The following is a 22,916-nucleotide window of genomic DNA, read 5'->3' as shown; positions in this document are numbered from 1 at the left end:
ATATTTTTATTAATTTACCATACCTCTTTTACAAATATGGTATTTGGCCCATAGGATTCACTTAAACAAAACCTCTTTCTTGAGCCTTCATAAATAGACGAGGTTTATGGGCTAAATATAAAAAGAGGTTTTATTTATTTACGATAAGTCTAGTTTATTTATATTTTTATTTATTTACCATACTTTTTGAGTATTTATATTTTTATTTATTTACCATACCTTTTGAGTAAGTATAAAAAGACGTTTTATTTATTTACCATACCTCCACTTTCCTTATATTTTTATTTGTTTACACTCTTACATGTATATAAGGTGACTTATGGAGTAAATATAAAAAATGTTTTATTTATTTACCATACCTCTCATTTATTTATATTTTTATTAATTTACCATACCTCTTTTATAAATATGGTATTTGGCCCATAGGATTCACTTAAATAAAACCTATTCTTGAAAATGGGCGAATGGATTCACTTAAATAAAACCTATTCTTAAAAATGGGCGAATGGAAGGTTGTAAGTCCTAATTTCAAGGGCTAAATTTACCTTTTTAACCCTCTCCCTTAAAATAAGGTGGGCTATTTGAGGTGATTTGTAAAAATGTACTATGATACAAAATATTCGCCCACTAAAAATTTAAAACCCCTTAATTTCGCCAAAGGGCGAACATTCGCCCCTAAAATTATCCTTGACATCTTCTGAAAACTGCAAAACAAGTTTTGGAGGTTAGGAGTTTACAAAGTAAATTAATTTGAGAATTGATGTTAAGTATTAGTGTAATCCTTGAATTGCTTCATTGTGGACCAGCCATGAAACTGATAGTTGCACAGGATATGCGGAACCAAAGATGTATAAATTCTACAGATTCAAACAGAGTAACCTTCCTAGTATCACTTTTGATACAAGATTTAATCTTGTTAATATTTTGCAGGTTTAAATGAGCATCAGGATGTTAATGGAAGAAGCCTGCTTGCATTCAGCATGGCAATCCAATTGCTATAATGCTCCGCCACCCAAACCAGCATGGTCAGCAAAAAAATTATTGAGTACAGCTCCCAACAGAGAAGGATCAAGATCTCCTACTGCAGTGCATGCTCAGGATGTCAAGTGGAACAAACCTCTAGGAAATACAAACACAGGGACAACCCATTGTGGAGGAATAACCTCCGATGTGTTGCAACTTGCAATCATAAAGAACTGTAGTCCTATGATTTTCAAATTCGGTTTCTGCTATATTAACTAGATCAATTATTCTGGATTTGCAGGATCCAGTAAGGTGTCAACCACCTCCTATAAAATTTCGTACAGCTGCATAACATCTTAGTGAAGTCTGTTGATTCCTGAAAGAGATAGTAGTGGACATGTGAAATCAAGATTGAAGATATTGAGGTTGAGGCTTATGCACAAACAGTTAATTCATCAGATTATGATGACACCCCTTGACTGTAAGAATTTATTTGTTTGTTTAAATCTAATGGCAGCAACCCTTCTATATTTCAGATTTGATTGACTAGGAGAAAGGACCACTTACAATCCTGTTCTATATAACTTTTTATCATTTGTCAAGTGAATGACAGGCAACTTGACATATTTATAGATATATCTGCATTCTAAATAGTTCAAGTTGAAGCCTTGCATCCAGTATAAATACTTCAGTCCTTTTCAAAGATATAATCTTGGGAGAGAAAATGGATGTACCTCAAACAACTAATATGCATTAGAAAAATTCTAGGAACGCCTAATACACGAAAGAAACTGTGAAGAAAGTAATATATAACCTCCTCAAGGACAGCTTTGACATGTCGAAGCTTTTCTGTGTGTTCAAGGTCTTCGGCATCACTATCGCTCTCCCTCCCAGACCTGAAATAGATTCAGGAATTGGAATCAGCATTCCAGTTTTGTTAAAACTGAAAATCCAGGAAACCACATTCCCTGATAAGCATTGAAAATATAATCATATTTGGCTACTCTCCATTTACAAATTTGTTGTCAGTAAAAAAAAGCATCAAGTATTAATTGTTAATTGCACACAGCTCCCAGAAAATGGCTAGGACTTCTACTAGTATGAACACAAACATGTAAGACATCGACTGCAGGAAAAAGAAACTATTGCATGTCAGAAGTTTTATGTTGTTACAACAAAGCTGGCTTGAAACTTTTGAAATTACCCGTAGAAGCCCACTGACACTGCTCAAACTATGAGTGAGATATAACATCACTCATAGAGCCACTTCCAATTAGGTTCAAAACGGATCAGAGTCACTCCAAAAGACTTGAGAGCAGCTCAAGTTTCCCGTAAATATTAGTATTACTTTTGGCAAGATATAGGTCTGTATAAACATGATTCTTAGATTTTATAAGATCACTTGAGATTATAAAGATAAGAACAATACCCATTTACTGATTAGTTGTAAATTATAATACACTAAAGAACGTACAATCACTAAAGAACACCAAATTGCTTTTGCTAACATGTGCCTCTGATCCAAAGTTATTAAATTTACAATATAGTTAATTTAAACTTTAGTGGCATTAAGATTAGTTTATGGAGAACCATTATGTATAATTGTTAAACCATGCATGCGGCTGACAATGTGCTTGAAGTGGGCTCAAACACCAGTTTGAGCATTGTACTGATCATAGTTTTTAAAACCGGAATCGTTGACCAGACAGGTCCACCTATCAAACCAGGTTTCAAACCGGGAGTGGTCAGATCTCAATGAACGGGTCTTTAAAAATACATGAAATAATCAGTTTTTAATGAAAAACACTATTTTTAAGATTTAAAACCATGATTCAAAACCAGCAGAGATAAAATATGCAAAGTTTGTTTATCTATATACCAGGAAAAGGTGAATATATCAAATTGGCACCAAGTGCAATACATATCAGCGACATAATACGTAATCAATGAGGCTCTAAATGGCATCTAGAGTCCAAAAACAATGTTATAAGCTATGGGGTCACTGGCCTACTACAAGTCTACATATCAGTGACCAGCATTATCACTCATCTTGATCAAACTCATCAACACTACTAGACAAGGGATCATCAACATGAGCTACATAAATAATTTTGCTGTGTTTGAGGACTCCTAAAACTCCTCTGCAACCTTAGCAGTAGTGGTAGTAGTAGCAGCAAAAATAGACATCAAAACTACAAATCATTGATGAACACTCATGAAACTCATCATTGATTCAACACTACTAAAAATGGGATCATCAGCAAGAGATACATAAACATGATCCCACTCAAAGTCTTCAGACTTGGATTGCTCAACCTTATAATATGATAGAAACTGAAGTTTAACATGCCTAACTAGTGATTTTGGTTTGAGTGAAGGGTTCATCTCCTCAACCTTATAATGTGGTTGAAAAAGATTAGCATCCCTAACCAATTATTTTCCTTTCACTGAAGGGTACATTCTTGTTAAGGTCATGGTAGAGGAGTTCAACATTCAGTATCACCAACATCAACAAAGTTCAAAAATCAATGCCACCAATATCAAGGTTCTTAAAGGGTTTCATTCTCTTGATCAAACACCAATCTCATACCCTGATGCATGATAGAATCAAATGGAAACATTGCAAACCCCCAAACAATGAAATCCTAAAAACCATAAGTCTGCTGAATTTTGAGTGAATGCTAAAATTCTAGTTTCTTCATATGAAATCCAATGAGGTCGAAACCACTCTCAAACGTCCTGAGTCATTTCATGGTAATGTTAAAAATTTAAGTGAAAGGATGAATCATTCTACTTTAAGAATTTAACATTACCATTGATTGCTAGTGTTGCTAAGGTAGATATGTGTAAGGCAAATGAGAGGGGAGACATGTATTTCTTAGACATGCTTTTTTTTAGGGAAGCAACCCCAAATTTCCCTCAAAAAGGCATCAAAACTCACAAAACTACATTTTGTGGGGTCCATAGCTAGCCTGGCAATAAACCGACCAGTTTATGAAGGAGCAGGCCGGTTTATAGGAAAACTGGTCGGTTCCTTCATGAATCGACCAGTTTGGTCCAGTTTTTGTGATTTTTTGGCAAAGTCGACCCTTAAACTAGGCTGTTTTCCCCGATTCGACCTAGTTGCCTAATGAGCCAGCCAATTTTACCGGTTTCCAGTTCATGCTAGCCGGTTTTTAAAACTATGGTACTGACTGGTCTTGGTGTATATATTGTTGTGGTCTGCACTTAAGGTTGATTCCTAATTCCTATATCGCATGTGTTAGCATGCCTATGTATGGCATTGTATTGTATTACGCTCGTTCATCATATATAGTTTTAAATTATGATATCCTCGTAAGAAGATAATACACCTAAAATACCTAGATAGCCCCCAAAATAAGAGAGACATAGGTGCCATGCATAAGAAACATGACAAAGAGATGTCAAAGTAAAGGAAACAGGAAAGCATTAAATTAAGGGAAACTAAGTTATATCTTGCATGAAGGGATATTGAACTTCAATACATAGTAGAAATACAATGAAAAAGAACCAAAAGGTGCAGCCTTTCTAAGTGATTTACTATGAGGTTGGGAAATAGAAATGAAGATTTACTATAGATTGAATCTTTACCGATGAGGTTGGGAAATAGAAATGAAGATTTACTATAGATGGACTCATGGTGAAAGACACGGACCAAAGTTACAATATATGCCAGGAAAACATCACAAGAAATTAGCCAATGTATGGAATACAAGAAAATAAGCCATAAATAAACACATATAGAAGTTACAGAAAGCATTGAACAAGATCAATGTTTGGCAATTCTCAAAAAAAAAAAAATAGAGAGAATTTGGAAACAATGATCTTGCCACTATCTCATGTCTAATAATCACTGACTACCAATGGAAAAACATGTAAATGCAAGAGTATTAAGAGGAAATTTTATTGAAAAAAAACTAGTGAGCTTGGTAGCAAGGATGATAGGCGATAAATTTCAATCATAATATCACATCAAGAAAATATTAAATTTCAAGTACAATTGTATATGTCCAATTATTTGCAAGTTGGACAATAATAGGACACTGTGATATCATTCCCACACAAATCCAAGGCATTTATACTTTCACCAATTATTGTTAGTTTTTTGGGTCATCCCGATAGTGTTTATGCAATGTTTGTGGTGCTTCATGAGATCTGAGGTACATGGTGTATGTTTAGCCATAGATGGTCTAAGATAGTTTGGTGCATGGGGAATGGTCTGTGATAGATTTTCACAATGGATATCACTTAATCGATGGTCATTAGGGTGCTAGCTTGGTATTCTTCACTTAGGTGTTGGAGTTCTCTTGATAGTTTGGTGGATGCCCTTCATGATACCCAGATTGAGAGATCATCCCGATAGTGTTTACGTGATCTTTGTGGTGCTTCATGAGATCTGAGGTACATGGTGTATGTTTAGCCCATAGATGGTCTGAGATGGATTGGTGCATGGGGAATGGTCTATGATAGATTTGCACAGTGGGGATAGTTTAATCAATGATTGTTTGACCTCATTAGGGTGTTAGCTTGGAATTCTTCACTTAGGTGTTGGAGTTCTATTGATAGTTTGGTGGATGCCCTTCACGATGGCTGGATTGAGAGTTCACTTACTTGGAGAACATCTTACTTGGGAGGAGGAGCATTGTGCATTCTAGAGGAGTGCATCGGGCCTAGATAGCATTGGATAACCTGGTTTCCCTTTCGAAGGCTTGGAGTTAGCTTAGGGATGCCTAGGTTGTGACAGTGTTCTTGTCGAGGGCGGCTACACCAATGGAGTACATTGCTTGGGAGGACCAAAGGAGTTCATGGAGGCTTGTGATGTTGAGATGTGGACATGACTTGTATAACTACAACATCTTCAAGCACTTATTATGTAGAACATCACCTTGGAGCATGTATATTATAAACATAATAATTAATTAATTAAAAATGAATCATCAGAGGGCACATACCCTTTCACCTTGTGACCAGTGAATGTTATATAAAAACTATCATGAGGGTTACTATATCATAAATTTCACACTCTTATTCAATAATAATAATAAACATTATTTGCAAGTTTTCTTGTTACACTGGTAGGAGAACTTCGTGAGCAATTCATACAGGAATCTCGCCCTTCAAGCCACTAGCACATGTGCAGCGACAATTGCCACCTTCCATCACGCTACTCCCCAATGCCCCGCATAGTTTGGCAAAAGCTCAACTTTTCACCGTTGTCGCCTAAACAGCCACCACCAGTTTTGAAAATGTTAGCGTAGAAGGTCTTCTTGACTCATGTCTTAGTGAAGAAAGACCATGATCATTTTGTGAAGCGAAGAAATCCATGCACAAAGATTGGAGGGTCAGTTAAGTCGATCTATGAGTGCCAGTTCAAATTTAGAAGAGGACGAGTGGAAGCTTCAGTTTCTAATTGAGGCAAGGACGACTTAAAGAGTCAGTTCGACTTAGTTAACAAGTCAAACTCAACTCATGTTCTAAGTTTATACTTGCCAAATATAAGAGATTGAATCGCTTAAAGGGAGCACAAAGGCACATCTTTGTATCATTATTGTTTGCACAAGTTTGTGTGAGGAGAGCTTGTTGTAGAGAGAGCGTATTTTGGAGAAACCATATGCCAAGATAGAGAGATATTTATGTTGCAAGTCTGTGCTAGGATTTACGAGGAAATTCCTAAATAATAGGGGCCACTATTGCACTAGGAAATAGGAGATATCCAATGCTAGAAAATAGGGGCAGACACTGCAAGTAGGATTTGGTTCAGGGTTTCTTGTAGGGAATTTCAAACTTAGTGTATGCAGTGAGAACGGTGAGTTTTCTATTGAAACAAATTGTCTTGTAAAGAGATCTATTTGCTCAATCTCTATGAATAAAATTCTACAGCAAGGAAACAGTTTTCCCAATTGGGTTTCCCTAGAAAATTTACTATGTTAGTTGTTTGACTGTGTTTCTTTATCTATGTTTCTAATCTGTTGCTTATTTAGAGTAGAGAAATTTTGTGTCTTGGTGAATTGAAGTCAGATTTAGTTTGGTCATTCAAGCAATTACAAAAATTCGTGGAAAATCTACAACTAGTTTCATTGTTGCACCATGCCACCTTTGTTATCACTATTGCACCAAGTTGACGTTTCCACTACTGAACTAAGTTGACACTGCCACCACTACACCAATCCTTTGTCGTTGTCGTTGCATCATGCCATAACCATTGCACGCCATTGTCACTAACCTAGATGTGCTAGTATGCTCACCGAGAAATTTAGAATGAATTAATTATTATTAATTATTAACAATAATAGTAATTATTAATTATTATTTTTATTAGTTAATTATTAATAATTGTTAATTATTAAATAATTAAGTAAGAAAATATATGTTATAAATAAAAGTTCAAAACAAATTTAAGCAGGATCCACGAGAAAAAAAAAATGGTTCAAAGTGAAGAAATTCTTGCAAATCTTAAATAATATAGAGATGAAGTCAATGGTGTAAGACATCATCTTGGCAACGTTAAAAGAACGCAGACGAAGTTCGCAAAAGGACAAAAGGTGTTAATCGAGAAAATGAACCAACTAATAGAAAAAGGAAACAGAATCGATAATCTACTCGTAGAGTCCAAGGATTGCTGGCAAACCGTGTTAAAAATGAGGAACGATGACAAGGATGAAACTATCAAGACACTTAACTCTCTTGGCGAACAAATTAATCAACTAACAGAAAAAGTGGATGCATTAATGGCAAAACCCTTAGTTAAAATGACACCTGGTCCAGAAAATACAATTGAAAAAGACCATCAAGAACCACTTGAAGCAGTTTTTTCGAGCAATCAATATCACACGAGAATTCCAAATAGAAATCATCACTGAATTAAGAAAGAATCACAAAAGTATGATGGTAAGGACCTGTTGCTACACAAACTAGCAGGCCTTGTGAATAGGCAAAGAGCTAGAGGGCACAACGACACTTGGAACAGAAGCCCATTGTCACCACAGCCTAAGTCCCCCTTCTCTTCTCGGACTTTCACTAACAGGAGGAGTCCCAGTGTTCCTCACTTGTGATATATATCTCTATGATAGGCTTGAAGTTTGGCAAGGTGCCTCATTCAATGGAAAGGTTCAACAAAAGTGCAAGCTTTGGGAGAAGCTAGTAAGACTTTCCATGAAATCCCCTTGAAAAGAAGGCTAGACGAGACCAAGGATTGATATGTGTAGCGAGATATGAGTTCATCAAAGGTCAAGGTAGACAAGAGTAAAGGCAATTAATGATTTACTCCAAGGAGCACTAAAGCAAATGCCTTTAATGAAATCCCCAAGTTAAAGGATTAGCTTCTAGGCTAAGTTGCAGGAAACGGGGGCAAGGGAGGAGTTTCCGTACAAAAACAAAATTGAAACGCCGAAACGCGTACGGTATGGCCCAGAAACGTGTTTTCGGCCGTACTAGCACATTTCTCAAAGCGGAAACGTGGCCAATATGGCCGGAAATGTGTTTCTGGCCCGTACGGCGGCGTTTCCACACGCAGGTTGACCTTTTTAAATTTTTCTTATTGTTTTGTCTTCTAATTTTTAATTGGATTATTAAAATTCCTTTTAGTTGCTTCTAGATGCCTCTCTAAAGTTATAAAAGTGACCTTTGTCTCATTCTCTCATCACACAATTCAGTGAGTCGTTTCTCTTGGAGACTGGCGATTTTAGCAAAGGAGAAGAGAGGAAGAGAGCAGTGGTTTCAACTAGGGTGTTTTGAACAATGAGCAAAGTAGATTTCAGCAGCAAGAGCAAGAGATTTCAGCAGCAAGAGAAAGAGATTTCAGCAGCAGATTTAGAGTGCAGAGTTTCCGGCTACGACATTCTTGGCTTTTTGTCTCAGCTACAGCCATATTTCTCCTCTTTTCTGGCATTTTGGGGTAGCTTCAACTACAGAAAATTAATTTGTGTAAGTAACATTCATTTTGTTAGTTTTTTCCTACTATTTCTTCAATTTTTCTAGGGTTTATGCTGCCAAAAATATGAAAAAAGTTTCTTATTTACAGATTTGTCTTTTTAATTTATTTTTGCAGCAATGGCTTCCAACCAATGTCCAGCTGCAAGTTCAAGCCCTAGGACCAACCCAAGGGTTGAATATTATCCTCTTTGGAGGCATGTGACGAAGCTTCAAAAATGTGCAGGTGGTGGCTCATGGGAATGGCAATGTAATCTTTGCAATAATTCGTACAAGGGCTCCTACCCAAGAGTGAAGGCACATCTTTTGCATGGAGGAGGACAGGGGATTGCAGGTTGCACAAAAACAACAGATCCATTGGCAAGGAGGGCATATCAAAGAGAGCAAGATGAGGCGGATGGTATTAAGAGAAGGCATGATGAGCTTACTCAAGCTACTCCTCAAGCTCCATCTAACATTGAGCCAAGGATTGTAGTTGAAGCAAGAAAGAGGAGAGTCGGTGCCACTCAACAACATGAACAACCAGCACCCAAAAATACCAGAGGGGCATCCCCTTCAGTTCAGGATAGCAGAATTGCTAAATTGGTGAATGTGCAAGCAAGAGAAGAAACTGATTCCAGAGTGGCTAGGTGCATTTATGCATGTGGTATCCCATTCAATGTTGTTCGCTCTCCTTACTGGCAAGATATGATAAGGGCAATTAACAAAGCTCCTCAAGGGTACAAGGGACCCAAATATGAGAAAGTCAGAACTCGACTTCTCAAAAATTAGAAGGAGCTTGTGGAGGATATTTTATCACCAATTCGTTCTTCCTGGAGTAGCTCTAGGGTTACCATAGTCTCAGATGGATGGACAGATACAAGGCGCAGACCACTGATAAATATCATTACCACTTCCCCCAAAGGAGCAATGTTTATCAAGGCAGAAGACTGCTCAGGAGAGGTGAAAGATGCACAGTTCATTGCTGATGTTATTATAAAAGCTATTAAACAAATAGAGCCTAACAAGGTGGTGCAAGTTATCACAGATAATGCACCAGTTTGCAAAGCTGCGGGTTTAATTATTGAGGGGAGGTATGACCATATCTTTTGGACACCATGCATTGTCCATAATCTGAATCTAATCTTAGAGGAGATCGACAACAAAGTTTCCTGGATAAAGGAACTCATAGGGGAAGCAAGGGAGATTGTAAAATCACCAACCACCACCAGTCTCAGGCCATATTTTGAGAGTACTCCAAATTGGAGTTGTTAAAATTTGTTGAGACAAGATATGCCTCAAACTTCCTGATGTTGCGTCGCCTTGTTGAGGTTAAGTATGCATTAGTTTCTATGCTGGTGAGTCAAATTTGGATTGAGTGGAGACAAGCAGATTCAGAGCGGGGATATATGGTGTGTAGATTGTGCCTTGATGAGGATTGGTCGAGCAAGGTAGATTTCTTGCTAAAGTTCACAACCCCTACATTTGAGCTTCTCCGAAGAGCTAACATTGACCAACCTTTCTTAGGAGAGGTATATGATGGCATGGATTCCATGGTTGAGAAAACTATGGAAATCATTTTGCAAGAGTCTCCACAACTTTTGTTTGTTGATGATCATTTTGCTGGTTTAGTCAAGAAAATCATTGTTGATAGGTGGAAGAATTTCAACACTCCATTGCACACTTTAGCACATGCTTTGAACCCCAAATTTTATGATGAGGAGCTTATTGCTCAAAGCAATTGGAAGAGGAAGGCACCCCATAAGGATAGAGAGGTGGCTAATGGGGTGAAGAAAGCCCTTATGAGAATGTTTCCTTCTCATCTACACAGGGAGGTAAAGGAAGAATTTGCCAGTTTTGTTGCAAGAATGGATGATTATGCAAATATATCAGCTTTGGAGGAGAGAAGCACCATGAATCCAGTTAGGTGGTGGATTTGTCATGGAGCAAATGGTGTACATTTTGCAAAACCTTGCCATTCGTAGTCTTTCACAAGTGGCAAGCTCTTCATCAGCAGAAAGGAATTGGAACACTTATGGTTTTATTCATTCTGTGAAGTGCAATAGGTTGGGCTCACAGAAGGCAGAGGATCTTGTTTATGTGCACTCCAATCTTCGCCTTGCATCTCGTAGGGGTCCAGAATACAACAATGGTCCTTCTAAGGAATGGGATGTGGATGCAGAACATCTAATTTGAAGCTCTCTCTTGCTGCCCTGAATATTGAGGTCGAGTCTGGAAGTAGTATTGGCGCATCATCTTCTTCAGCACCACCATCCACTGTTGAGCATTGTACTGCTTCCATTTTTTATGAGGATTGTGATGATGAGGATTAGTCTTTTGCCTCTATAGTTCTTGCAGCCTTATCGTCTTTATTGTACTTGCAGCGTCATATATAAATATAAATAAACGCTGATTTTGAGATTTGGATATATGATAAAGGTTGCTTTTGGATATTCCAATATTTTTATTTTCATTATGTGATCATGCATGAGTAAATGTGATGTAAATTTAATCATAATGTTTAAATGTAATAAATTATAATGTATCATTTATGCTTTATGATTGCACATATATATAGATATATATATATATATATATATATATATATATATATATATATCGTGTTTCCCCGTTTCCAAAATTTGGGGAGGTCGCATTTCGTACCCGTGCCCATTTCGAAAACTCGTACCCATTTTCTCGTTTCGTGAAACCTTGCTTCTAGGGTTCTCTCTTGATGAGATGGCTAGGGCATCAAATTTCTAGAGATTCCATCGTGGGAAATCCATGAAAACTTGAGGATCACTAGAGGAGACACTAAGGAAGAGTTCTATCCAGACAAAATTCAAAATGTCCTCCTCCAATAGATTTTGCACCAAGCCCTAGAGAGGCCTCCCTATCCTTAAAGGGACGAGAAATAGAGGTGAAAGAGATGATTTTTCAATTTAAATGTGATCACCAAGGATTTAATACTAATTCCTATCAATTGGGAGAATTGGAGTCAAAGATGATCTCAGTATAGCAACTCACTCTTCAAGGAGACCTATAAGCAGCTTCGTTACCCCTAATGGAAGCAGCTATGCAACACTTCTAGATATTTATACTTTGATGACAATTGTTAATGGAGATTCAAGGATACATATGCAACGAATCCCCTAGGAATATTTATTCATTCACTATCTATGAGTAATACATGCAAAATTTCCCAATAGTTCCATTTTTTAGGCAATATTTCATCAATTAGGGCACATTAATAACCATGAGACAATATTCCATGCACTAGGCATTAAAAATAAAAAATACAACATTAAATAGCACTTACAAGATAATGAAGAGTATATCCATCCATAACAATGCCAAAAAGAAGCTCCAAGAGAGCGAAATTATCCAAACATCAAAGTTCATCCAAAACATCCAAATTCATCCTCCAATTGCAGGTCTGAAAATCTCAAGAGAGGTATTGAAAATCCCAAGTGTGATGATAGGAAGAGACTAGGTCTCTCCCATTTATACAAGAGTTATGAGCTCAAATTATGAAATACAAAGCCCCCTTTTGTGCCTAATGTGCTAAGCCCACCCATGGTTACAAGCCAACCATGATAACTCAAAAAATAAATTAAATTCCCCACTTAAGCCCACGCAAGGTTGATGCCATGCATGTGTGGAGACCTAGAGGAGTAGCATTGAGGCCTCATGTGCTAAAAATGTGAAAGAGGGCTTCAATATCATGAAGAAGGGTGGGATGCCCTCCATACGTTGCAAAACATCTCTAAATGCCCATTTGGGATTTGTCGGCTCCAAATGGGTCTCATGGGTTCCAAAGTGGCTCAAAATCAAATCGATGCTCCATCAATGAGGGCTAGAAGATGACACATGCCCTCCCATGTCTCTAGGAAAGACATAACCTCCTCTCGGCCCTGAATCAACTGCCAAGTGTCAGGTGCAATGTATAGCCGGTTGGGGCAGCATGGTCCAAGTGCATTATCATCTTTGAATAACTAGGGCACGAGGAAGCACATGGTGTTGTTGAAGAAGCCCATGGCGTGGAAATCAATGCTCTGCATGGATGGAGACCCCATGGCTTTCAATGCTCACCCTATAAATGCCATTGTGATCCTCTAGAGGGTTTGGATCCCCATATAAGGAGGCTAATTCCAAGATGAAAACCCACCTGCAATCTTGTATAAGATCCAATGTGTCTCCTCGCCTTCTAATACAATTATTCATTAGTGCAATTGAATAAATAAGCTTGCTAATCAAGGGTTAAAGTGGACACTTCATAGTGGGCTTCCCTTCCACATTTGGGGCTTTGAACATGTATTGGTGTTACCTTCCTGGGTAGGAGAGGTTAATGAAGGACCCTATTAGGTGGTTTCAACCTTTAAGGGAATGGCAAGCACACCCTTCAACTAGTAGGCGTCATGTGAAATAATGATGGAACAGAGCAAGGACAAGAGCAAGGTTCCAAGCCACATAACATGGTACAATGGTAGCTATGATGAGGAAAGCCCACACCTTGTTGATATGAATGTAGGAGGGAGCAATCATGGTACATGAGCTACCCCGACCTTTATTTTTCCACCCATCTTCATTTTCCTTTTTCCTTTTATTGATTTTTCTTCATTTTACTGCTTGGGGCTCAAAGGAATGAGGGCATGATATGTAAGATATAGCAGTGATTACCCCCTTAAGGTGGGGCAGTTCATTGTCCAAGAGGGGTTCGAACATTCATGGGTTCCTTAGTGATCTAAGGGGCACTCATAAGGGCCCTAGGAACCAGGGTGATGGCCATAATGATAACGAGGTAGAGCTCATGTTTGACTTTTGCCCACGTGCTAAATTTTATTGTCCCGGCCATCTTTTCATTTTGTGGTACATTTTCTATTGCATGTGGCCATATTATGCTCTTTTTTTTCTTTTTAGCTACATCAACTTTCGATGCATAATTCCAGGCCCAACCCAAGGTGTGGACAAGGGGAAGGGGAGGCTAACACCTTGTGTACCCGGATAGGAAAAATGTGAAAAGGGCTTGTAATGAGCGGAGGGGAGTGAGATATATGGTGTCGGGATGCAGGCCCATGCAACCAAAATCAAGGTTTCCCATGTAGTGCTACTCCTAAAGCTAATAATCAATAGGGAAGATGCCACGAGACTAGGGTATCAGATTGACCCCCCACCCCCCAGTTGAGATAAGGGGACAAGAGTACAGTTAAAGCCCCTCCTTCCAAGTTTCCCAGTAATCCATGCCCAAGTGTGCCCAAGAAAAAAAAACATAAATACCCAATCACATGATGAAAAATCATACCTTTGGGATTGGATGGCCTACCTTCAAACATAAGATCATGACAGATGAGCGAGGGTACACAATGGCTAGCTCAAGTGGCGGAGAAAGTAGCACACCAAAGCTATCAGGTGGTTGCAAGGGGTTGTTGGCTGCCAGTTGAAGACAAATCTAGGAGAAAATTTCTCCTACGGGGTTCACCCGCTAGTGGTGGGTAACAGGGCCATTGAGGAGCATTTGTTTGGGTCAACAAGATGGAAACGATTTTTGAATCGAATCCCCCACTAGGTGAAAGAGAAAGATGATGTTTGTTCCTTTCATTGGAAAATCTTCACGATAGCCTTACTAAAAGGGTTTCATGATGAAGAAGACAATGATTTGTATAACAAATTTGTACATCTCAAATAGAAGGGAAACGTAAACGACTATTCATGTGAATGGGAAGTTTTGGCAACTAGGCAAAATGGATTCACAAATGAACAATTGCTAAAAATGTACATCCATGGACTAAAAGATTACATCCATAGTGAAATAAAGATTTGGAATCCTAAAACAATTTAGGATGCTAGGCACGTAGCAAAATTGATTGAACAAAATTAGGATGCCACGCATGCAACAAAATTAATTGAACAAATTAACAAAAGAAAAAGTTCAACAAGCCATCTTTTACAGGTCTAGAAAAATCAAACAATACTTAAATGAAATTTTAAAAAGGTACCCCACAAAAGTCATAAAGTTTATACCTCCTCCCTTAAGAGAAGAATAGAACCAGCACCAGGCCTTAGACAAGAAATGGGGCAACAAATGTAAGTCTTGTGGAGACAATTGGACACTCAAGCACAAAAGCAACAACAAAAAACTATAGAAGTGTGAAGCTAAGGTAGAACCTAACACATCCAGTAACGACTTAGAAGTAAGATTGTAAGTAAGAAAATAATATAGATGAAGAGGACATGCCCAAGATATCACTTGGCGCAATTAGCACAAACCCCAAACATTGAAACTATGAGGGCATGTAGAAAAAGAAAATATAGTCGTACTCATAGACACACGTAGCACCCATAACTTCATAGATGTAATTGTCGCAAAAAGACTAAATCTATTATATATCCAACCGCAGATATAAGAGTAATGGTAGTAGATGGCAAACAAATTGATGAAGTTAGAAAGTGCCAAAAAGTCAAGTTACAATTAGAAGAGTGAGTTAGAATCTGGATTTTACATTGTGCCCTTGGGAGGAGTAGACATCGTGTTGGGAATTCAATAATTGTAAACCGTGGGGACCTATTTTGCAAATCACCAAAAATAATTTATTAAATTCGATGGGAAGGAAGAAAATATGACTTTTTTGGATTCTAACCTCCACCTACTCAAATTGTATCTTCTTACCAAATGAGGAAACTAATTAGAAAGGTGGCACTAGTCTCCATCACACAATGTCGACAAATGGACATAGTAGCACCAAAAATAGGGGAGTCTCAACCAGAGATTAAAGCATTAATCCACAAAGATGTCAAAGTATTCCAAGACCTACCAATGAAGCTACCACCTGGTAGAAGGATCGATCATAATAATTGAAGTTAAACCAGATTTAGCATTGGTGACAATCAAACCATATCGATATCCCCATCACCATAAAACAAAAATAGAAAGATTAATTCAAGACCTATTACTGTGTGGAGTTATTACAAGCAAAAGCCCATAAGCAACCCTAGTAGTGTAGGTTCACAAAAAAGATGGATCTTTCAAACTATGCATAGATTATCGAGGCTTAAACAAGATAACTATAAAAGACAAGTTCTCTATCCCATTTACAGATCAAATGTTGGACGAGCTCCATGGAGCAAAATATTTCTCAAAATTAGATCTAAGATCAAGATATTATCAAGTCAATGTAAAGCTAGAAGATGTGGTAAAGACTATTTTCAAAACTCATGAAGGTCACAACCAATTTTAGGTGATGTAGTTCGGGTTAACCAACAACCTTGCCACCCTCCACGAAACCATGAATGAGCTCTTCAAACCCTAACTAAGAAAGTTCATACTAGCCTTCTTTGATGACATTCCTATCTACAACAAGACATGGAAGGAACATGTTAAGCATTTGGAGCAAATACTTTCTCCCCTACAAGAAAATCAGTTCTATGCGAAAATATCCAAGCATACTTTTATAAAGGAAAAAGTTTGATACCTTGGCCTTGTCATATCCACGAAGGAGTTAAGGTGGATTCAAATAAATCAAAGCAACTATAGAATGGCTCAGTTAACAGCACCACTATCTAACTTATTGAAGAAAAATTCCTTCCAATGGAGTAACCAAGCAAAAGAATGTTTTGAAGCATTGAAAAAGGTTCTACTTCTACACCTATCTTAGCAACACTGGATTTCACAAAACCCTTTGTGATAGAATTTGATACTTTAGGGGTTGAGATGGGTGCAGTATTAACACAAAATGATCATCCAATAGCTTTTGAGAGTCAAAAACTCAACATGAGGGAAAGCCTAAATTTTGCATATGATAAAGAGCAATGTTGTTAAAAGCGCGATCGGGATTAAATCGGCGCCGGGAAAAAAGCGGAAAAAAATCGGCAAAAGCGGGAAAAAAGCGTTTGGCACAAAAATATTCATTTTTTTTCATTTTTTTTCAATTTTTTTAATATCTAAACCATCTACAACATAAAATAAATACATTGACACATAAATATGATAAAAAAACTAACATATAAGATGTTTAATATCATTTCTAGCGCTAAAATCACACATAACATTGAATCATGTCCTGAATAGTAAGTCCTGACTCCTGAGTCCCAACTCAACCTCAAAATATCAACAAAAAATATGATAATGTATCTCATCATGTCATAATGTCATATACAATAAAATGAAAGTCTAATCCTATTGATTTCCTCTGCCCCTCTTGCAAGAAAATGCCACAGCTTTCCCTTTCCCTCTAGATGTAGATGCTGGTGCCCGTGCAGGTGGAAATGGCAGTGGAGTCTGATGTGCTCTAGACGTTGAAGAACTAGAAGTAGGAGCTATAGGAGGTAGACCACGTCCTCTACTGGTGGCAGGGGTAGCCCGGGCAGGTGGTGTCACCTGGAAACATTACAATCTCCCAATCCTGAAATCCTGAAAAACTGATAAGTCTGCTGGATTTTAAATGAAATCTAAAATTCTACTTTCTCCATATGAAATCCAATGAGGCTGGAACCACTCTCAAACATCCTGAGTCATTTCATGGTAATGTTACTTTTACTTTAAGAATTTAACATTACCATGAATAGCATATCCATACTAGGGCCTAGACTTGATCATTAAGCTACCCCACTCAAAAATTATTTGTTTCTTTCAAAAAACATTGCATGAAAAAACCCAAAAAAAGTTATAAAACTATGCTGTCCTGAGCCCCCACGATTTTTTCGTTAAAAATCGCGCTTTTTTCGAAAAAATAGCGCTTTTTTGAAAAAAGCGCGATTTTTTTAGTAAAAATCGGCAAAAAAAAAGTAGGCGATTTTTTCGTATAAAAATCGCGATTTGATCGGCAAGATGAAAAAATCGCGATTTTTTCATTAAATCGCAATTTTATCGCGATTTTAACAACACTGATAAAGAGATGCTTCTCATTATCCATGTACTAGCCAAGTGGAGAAAATACCTCTTAGGTATGGTAGTAAATTCTCATTATGTATGGGTCACAACAGCCTTCAATTCTTATTACAATAGAAAGCACTATCAACCAAACAACAAAAATGAACAAAAAAACTTTCCACCTTTGATATGGAAATATTACACAAACGAGGAAAGGCAATGTAGTTGTTGAAGCGTTGTGATGAAAGGATGATGAATTAATGACAAGTGTGATAGTAGTGGCGATTCTGAATTGGTTAGATGAAATTCACAGATTGAATATGCCAAGGATCCTGAATTTTATTCCATAATCAACAATTTGGACCAAAGTCTAGAATTTGAATGGAAAAATGGCATTTTATGGTACAAGAATAGAATTTATCTAATTTCATCTTCAAAGTTTAAGAAGACAATTTCAAGGAAGTCACATAGTTCCCCAACAAAGGGACACGCTGGATTTTTTAAAACATACTATAATGCATGACAATCCTTTTATTGGAAAGGGATGAGTAAAGATATTCAGAAGTTTGTCGTTGACTGTGACATGTCGCATCACTCGTTACACATTCCTAACCAACAATGGGAAGAGATATCAATGGACTTCATCAAAGGATTGTAGAAGATCCACGAAATTCTACAACTGCTAATATGAACAATCTGAAAACTATATTATTTTCATATAGACAGTATTTCTCTACTTATTTTGCAGTGGAATAGGAACAAAAATAAATACACAATCACACAATTCAGCAACACAATTTATCTAGAGAACCCAACTGGAAAAACCCTCTACTTGCTTGAGAATTTTATTGATAAAAGAATGAGAAATAGATCTCTTACAAAAAACTCTTGTTTCAATAGAGAATACAATGATCGACCTGCTTGAACTAAGCTTGAAACAATTTGCAAGACCCCTAATCCCTTTGCCTTCTTTGCTTGTCTAGATGAGCTTCAAAATCCTGGCACAAATTCTAGAAATAGCCTCATATTTCCTAGCGCATGAGGAGTTCCTATTTCTTAGGAAATTCCTCCTATTTCCTAGTGCATTCCCAAGGAAAATTCCCCCTCTATCAACTCGCACAAGCCTCCTTGGCATGCTCTCTCACAAGCTCACACACAAAAATAATGCATACAATAATGATTACAATTTTCCCCTCGCTCCTACTTTCAAGCAATTTGAATGGCTAAATTTGGCAAATTATATTTTAGGAAATTGATTTTGTGATTGATGAGTTAACTAAGTTGAACTAACTCATGCAACTCGTCTCATCTCAATTCCTTGAACTTGAGACTCAATCACTTATCCTTTTCCCAAATTAACTTGCACTAGAAAACAATAAACTCGACCTTCCACTTCTACGCATTAGTTAATTGCTTCATCAATCGCCCTAATTCTTAGGAAACTTAAGCACGCTAAGCAAAAACTCGATGTGAATTCATTGACTAAGCCACAAGTCAAAGAATCCTTTCTCGCTACCATTTTCAACACTTCCTCGTAGCAAGGAAGGAATTTTGTACAACTCCCAACTTATCTTTGAAATGAACAAAATTGCTTCTAGCTAGTGCCATGGTCAAGATATATGTTGTCTGCTCCTTTGTTGGGATGTACGGTAGCTTCACTATCCCTTTTTGCGCACAATCTTTGAGATGGTGCTACCTAATCTCGAAATTGCTTTGAGTGATCATGAAACATTGGGTTCTTAGAGATCTTGATGCAACTCTAATTATCACAGTGGATGGCAGTAGGCTCCATCCTCTGTCTGAAAAGTTCCACAAGCAACTTCCTCATTCAAATAGCCTCGCAAGCTACCAAACTAGCATCCAGGTACTTGGCCTCTGCTGAACTGAATGCAACTGATCTCTGCTTCCTCTTGTACCAGGAAACAACTCCTAACCCAATGTTGAAGACACCACCTAAAGTACTATTCTTGTCTATGGAGCACCCTACCCAATCTGCATCTGTGAATCCCTCAAGCCTCACTCCATCAACCTATTTGTACCACAATCCATAATCTGTTGTGCCTCTGAGATATCTCAACACATGCTTCGCAACAACCCAATGAACTTTGGTTGGTTCCAACATCAACTGACTCGATTGGTTGACTGCAAAACAAATATCAGGTCGTGTGTTAACCAAGTACATCAAGGACTTGATGAGTTGCCTGTATATTGTAGCATCGACTCGTTCTACTCTACTAGCATCCACCTTCCTCCAGTTTGTAACTAGAGGCACAACCATGGGCCTACAATCCTGCATATGAAATCCTCAGAAAATCTTTACAGTGTACTTCCCCTATCCCACAAAGATATCACCATCACCTTGCCAAACCTCCAAGCAAAGGAAATAATGCATAAACCTCATATCCTTCATCTCAAACTCCCTTGAAAGGTCCTCCTTGAAATTTTGGATCAAACAATCCTATCCAGTCAATATAAGGTTGTCAACATAGAGCACTAGAATGAGCAGAAGTCCTCCAACCATGATGTACTATAGGGTTTCCATTTGCCTCACTTATAGTGAAGCCCAATCCTCGAAGGTAGTTGTCAATACAAATGTAACATGCTTTCGGAGCCTCCTTGAGCTCTCTTCATACTGCACACATGTGTGTCTCGGCTGAACTACTCAAACCCTTCTGGTTGCTCCATATAAATCTCCTCCTCAACCACTCCATTGAGGAATGATGTCTTCACGTCAATTTGGTGGATCTTCTACCACATCTGACCAGCAATTGTCAAAATAGTCTTGATGGATGAACACTCAAAGGTCTCATCATAGTCTATGCCCTCAATTTGTGAGAAGCCCTTGGCCACAAACTTAGCCTTGAACTTCTCTACACTCCCATCTATGCCATGTTTCACCTTGTACGCCCATCTCGATCCAACTACTAATTTGCCCTCAGGTCATGTCATAATCTCGCAAACGTTTTCTTCATGATGGAGGAATATTCCTCCACCATGTCATCCTGCCAAACTTGTTTAGAAGTTGCCTCCTTATAAGAAGAAGGCCTAGTTTCCACCAACTCTGTCATCAAAGCATGTTAGCTTTTGTAGCATCGGAGGTGTTCTAGTCTCGAAACTTTGAGGAGAGGCTAAAACACAAGAGTTCTCCATAACCCAGAAACTGTTTCTAGAAATTCCACCTAGAAGTGTCTCAATTAGATTATTAACCTATTTTTAATTATTTCCTAAGTCTAAACTTATGAAAAGGGGTTAATTAATCCGAAATTGATAATTAATTGAGATAAAGTGTGAATCATTTAGAAACTCACACGGATCGACAAGGAATTAATCTAGGCCCTTGATTAAGTTTTCAATCGTTGGAGCCCCAACAGAATATTATAAGAAAAAGTCAATGGGTAGATGGAGGATACACTTGTGAGGACGACAGAGAGTTTGATTTCCTTGGAGAGTTCGATTTCTTAGAGAGCCAGCAGTGTTGGAAAAGTTCAAGCTTCAGTAAGGAAGCAGAGACAGTGGAACCAACGGAAAATTTCCAGATCCGGTGAGTACATTTGCAAAGAGGTCGAAATTTCAACAGAAGGTTGTGCAAAGGCAAAGTAGAGGCCTCATTGGGAAGTTCGATTTGGTGAGGAGGGAAGATGTTTTTGATTCCAAAGGCCAAGTAGAAGTTCAAGAGAGCCGGAGAAGCGTTTTTTTTAGTCAGTCGCAGGCAAGATGGCTTGATCTTCAGTTGTTCTAGGCTGAGCATCTAGCAGACTGCACCAGGGTGACGCAGAAGTTGCGCAAAGCTAGGTGGATGACTTGATTTTCAATGGCAATCAAGTGTCGAGATTTCTCAAAGTGAGGGTATCCCTTATGATATCTTTTCCAATATTTTCTCTGCAGGATTGCCAATATTCGGCATCCAAATTGTACTCAGAGAATTTCACTGCTACTTAATAATAAAAACCCTCGGTTGTCGCACTAGTTTTCCCAAGTTCGGTTTTTCCAGGGACATTTGTCCAAAAATAACTGTGTTAATTTTTATGTATGTGTGCTAACATATTTCTCAGTTTCCAGTTTATCTTCCACAGAATTTAATTTGGTGAAAATTGCAGTAGAGAATTATTCGTTGTTTTAGTGGGAAAACAAATTGTAAATTAATTAACAATTAGGAGAATCGTTTCCAGTTACTACACTAGAAGTTGAAAATTCACAAAGTCATATACCCTGTGTGCCTTTGTAGCTTCCTTCTCTGCCTAAACATGGTGTTAGGAGCTTCAAACTACTCCTGGGCCTCCTGAACCAACCTCTATGTTGGAAGTCTTTGCCTAAGTAGTTGCCTACTCTCAACATAATCTCTTCTCATGTTGTTGTAAATCTTGTTGTGCGGCCCTCTTGTCACCTGGTTGAGGCTCTCTCTATGGTCCTGGTTGTGGCTCCTACTTGGGAGTGAGTAGCTTCTCCTCAGGTACTGCAATCTGCTCATGCTCCAAGGAATCTCTCAGAGCTCAATCCTCCTGGAATCTCACATCCTACTTGAGAATTGTCTTCCTGAGTCTTGGAAGATACACCCCATATCCCCGAGTTGTCTCATTATACCCCACGAAAATCCCCTTTTCTGATGTGGGTTCCAGCTTCTTCTTGCTATCTTTGGACACATGGCAATAAACTCTTTTGCCAAAGATCCGAAAGGGTGAAACATTAGGCTTCTTGCTTGGGAAAGCCTCCTCTGGTGTAACTTGTCCAAGAATCCTATGTGGACACCTATTCTGCAAAAATATTGTAGTATTACATGCCTCTGCCCACAAGAAAATAGGTAGACCTTGATCATGCAACATGGCCTTGGTTGCTCCAACAATATTGTGGTTCTTTCTCTCATCCACCCCATTCTGCTGAGGGTTCTGAGGTGTTACCAACTCTCTCCTAATGCCTTCCTTTGCACACAACTCCTTGAAGGCATTAGAGACATATTCTCCGCTATTGTCACTTCTCACTTCCTTGATCTTCTTTCCTGTCTTATTTTCAACTATGGCCTTAAACTCCAAGAACTTGATTAAGACCTCATCTTTCTTTTTCATAAAGAATATCCAAGTTTTACGAGAATAATCATCAATGAAAGTAACATAATACCTGTGTCTCATGAGTGATGGAGAAGAGAAGGGCCCGCACACATCTG

General features: G+C 38.1%; 1 protein-coding gene across 1 annotated transcript in view; it reads right to left on the bottom strand.

The window, feature by feature from the left end:
- LOC149215131 (inositol hexakisphosphate and diphosphoinositol-pentakisphosphate kinase VIP2-like) overlaps nucleotides 1-22,916 on the bottom strand; it is a 280,111-nt gene that overhangs the window by 170,707 nt on the left and 86,488 nt on the right. The window contains exon 10 of the mRNA XM_089392534.1: nucleotides 1,778-1,859. Coding sequence (XP_089248660.1) covers nucleotides 1,778-1,859 — 82 coding nt within the window. The remainder of the gene's footprint in view (nucleotides 1-1,777; nucleotides 1,860-22,916) is intronic.

The sequence above is a fragment of the Pinus tabuliformis genome, chromosome 1_1, assembly GCF_031772625.1.
Source record: "Pinus tabuliformis cultivar Carrire ecotype Pingquan chromosome 1_1, CPIR1, whole genome shotgun sequence".
Lineage (NCBI taxonomy): Eukaryota > Viridiplantae > Streptophyta > Pinopsida > Pinales > Pinaceae > Pinus > Pinus tabuliformis.
This window is presented reverse-complemented; position numbering and strand designations above follow the sequence as displayed.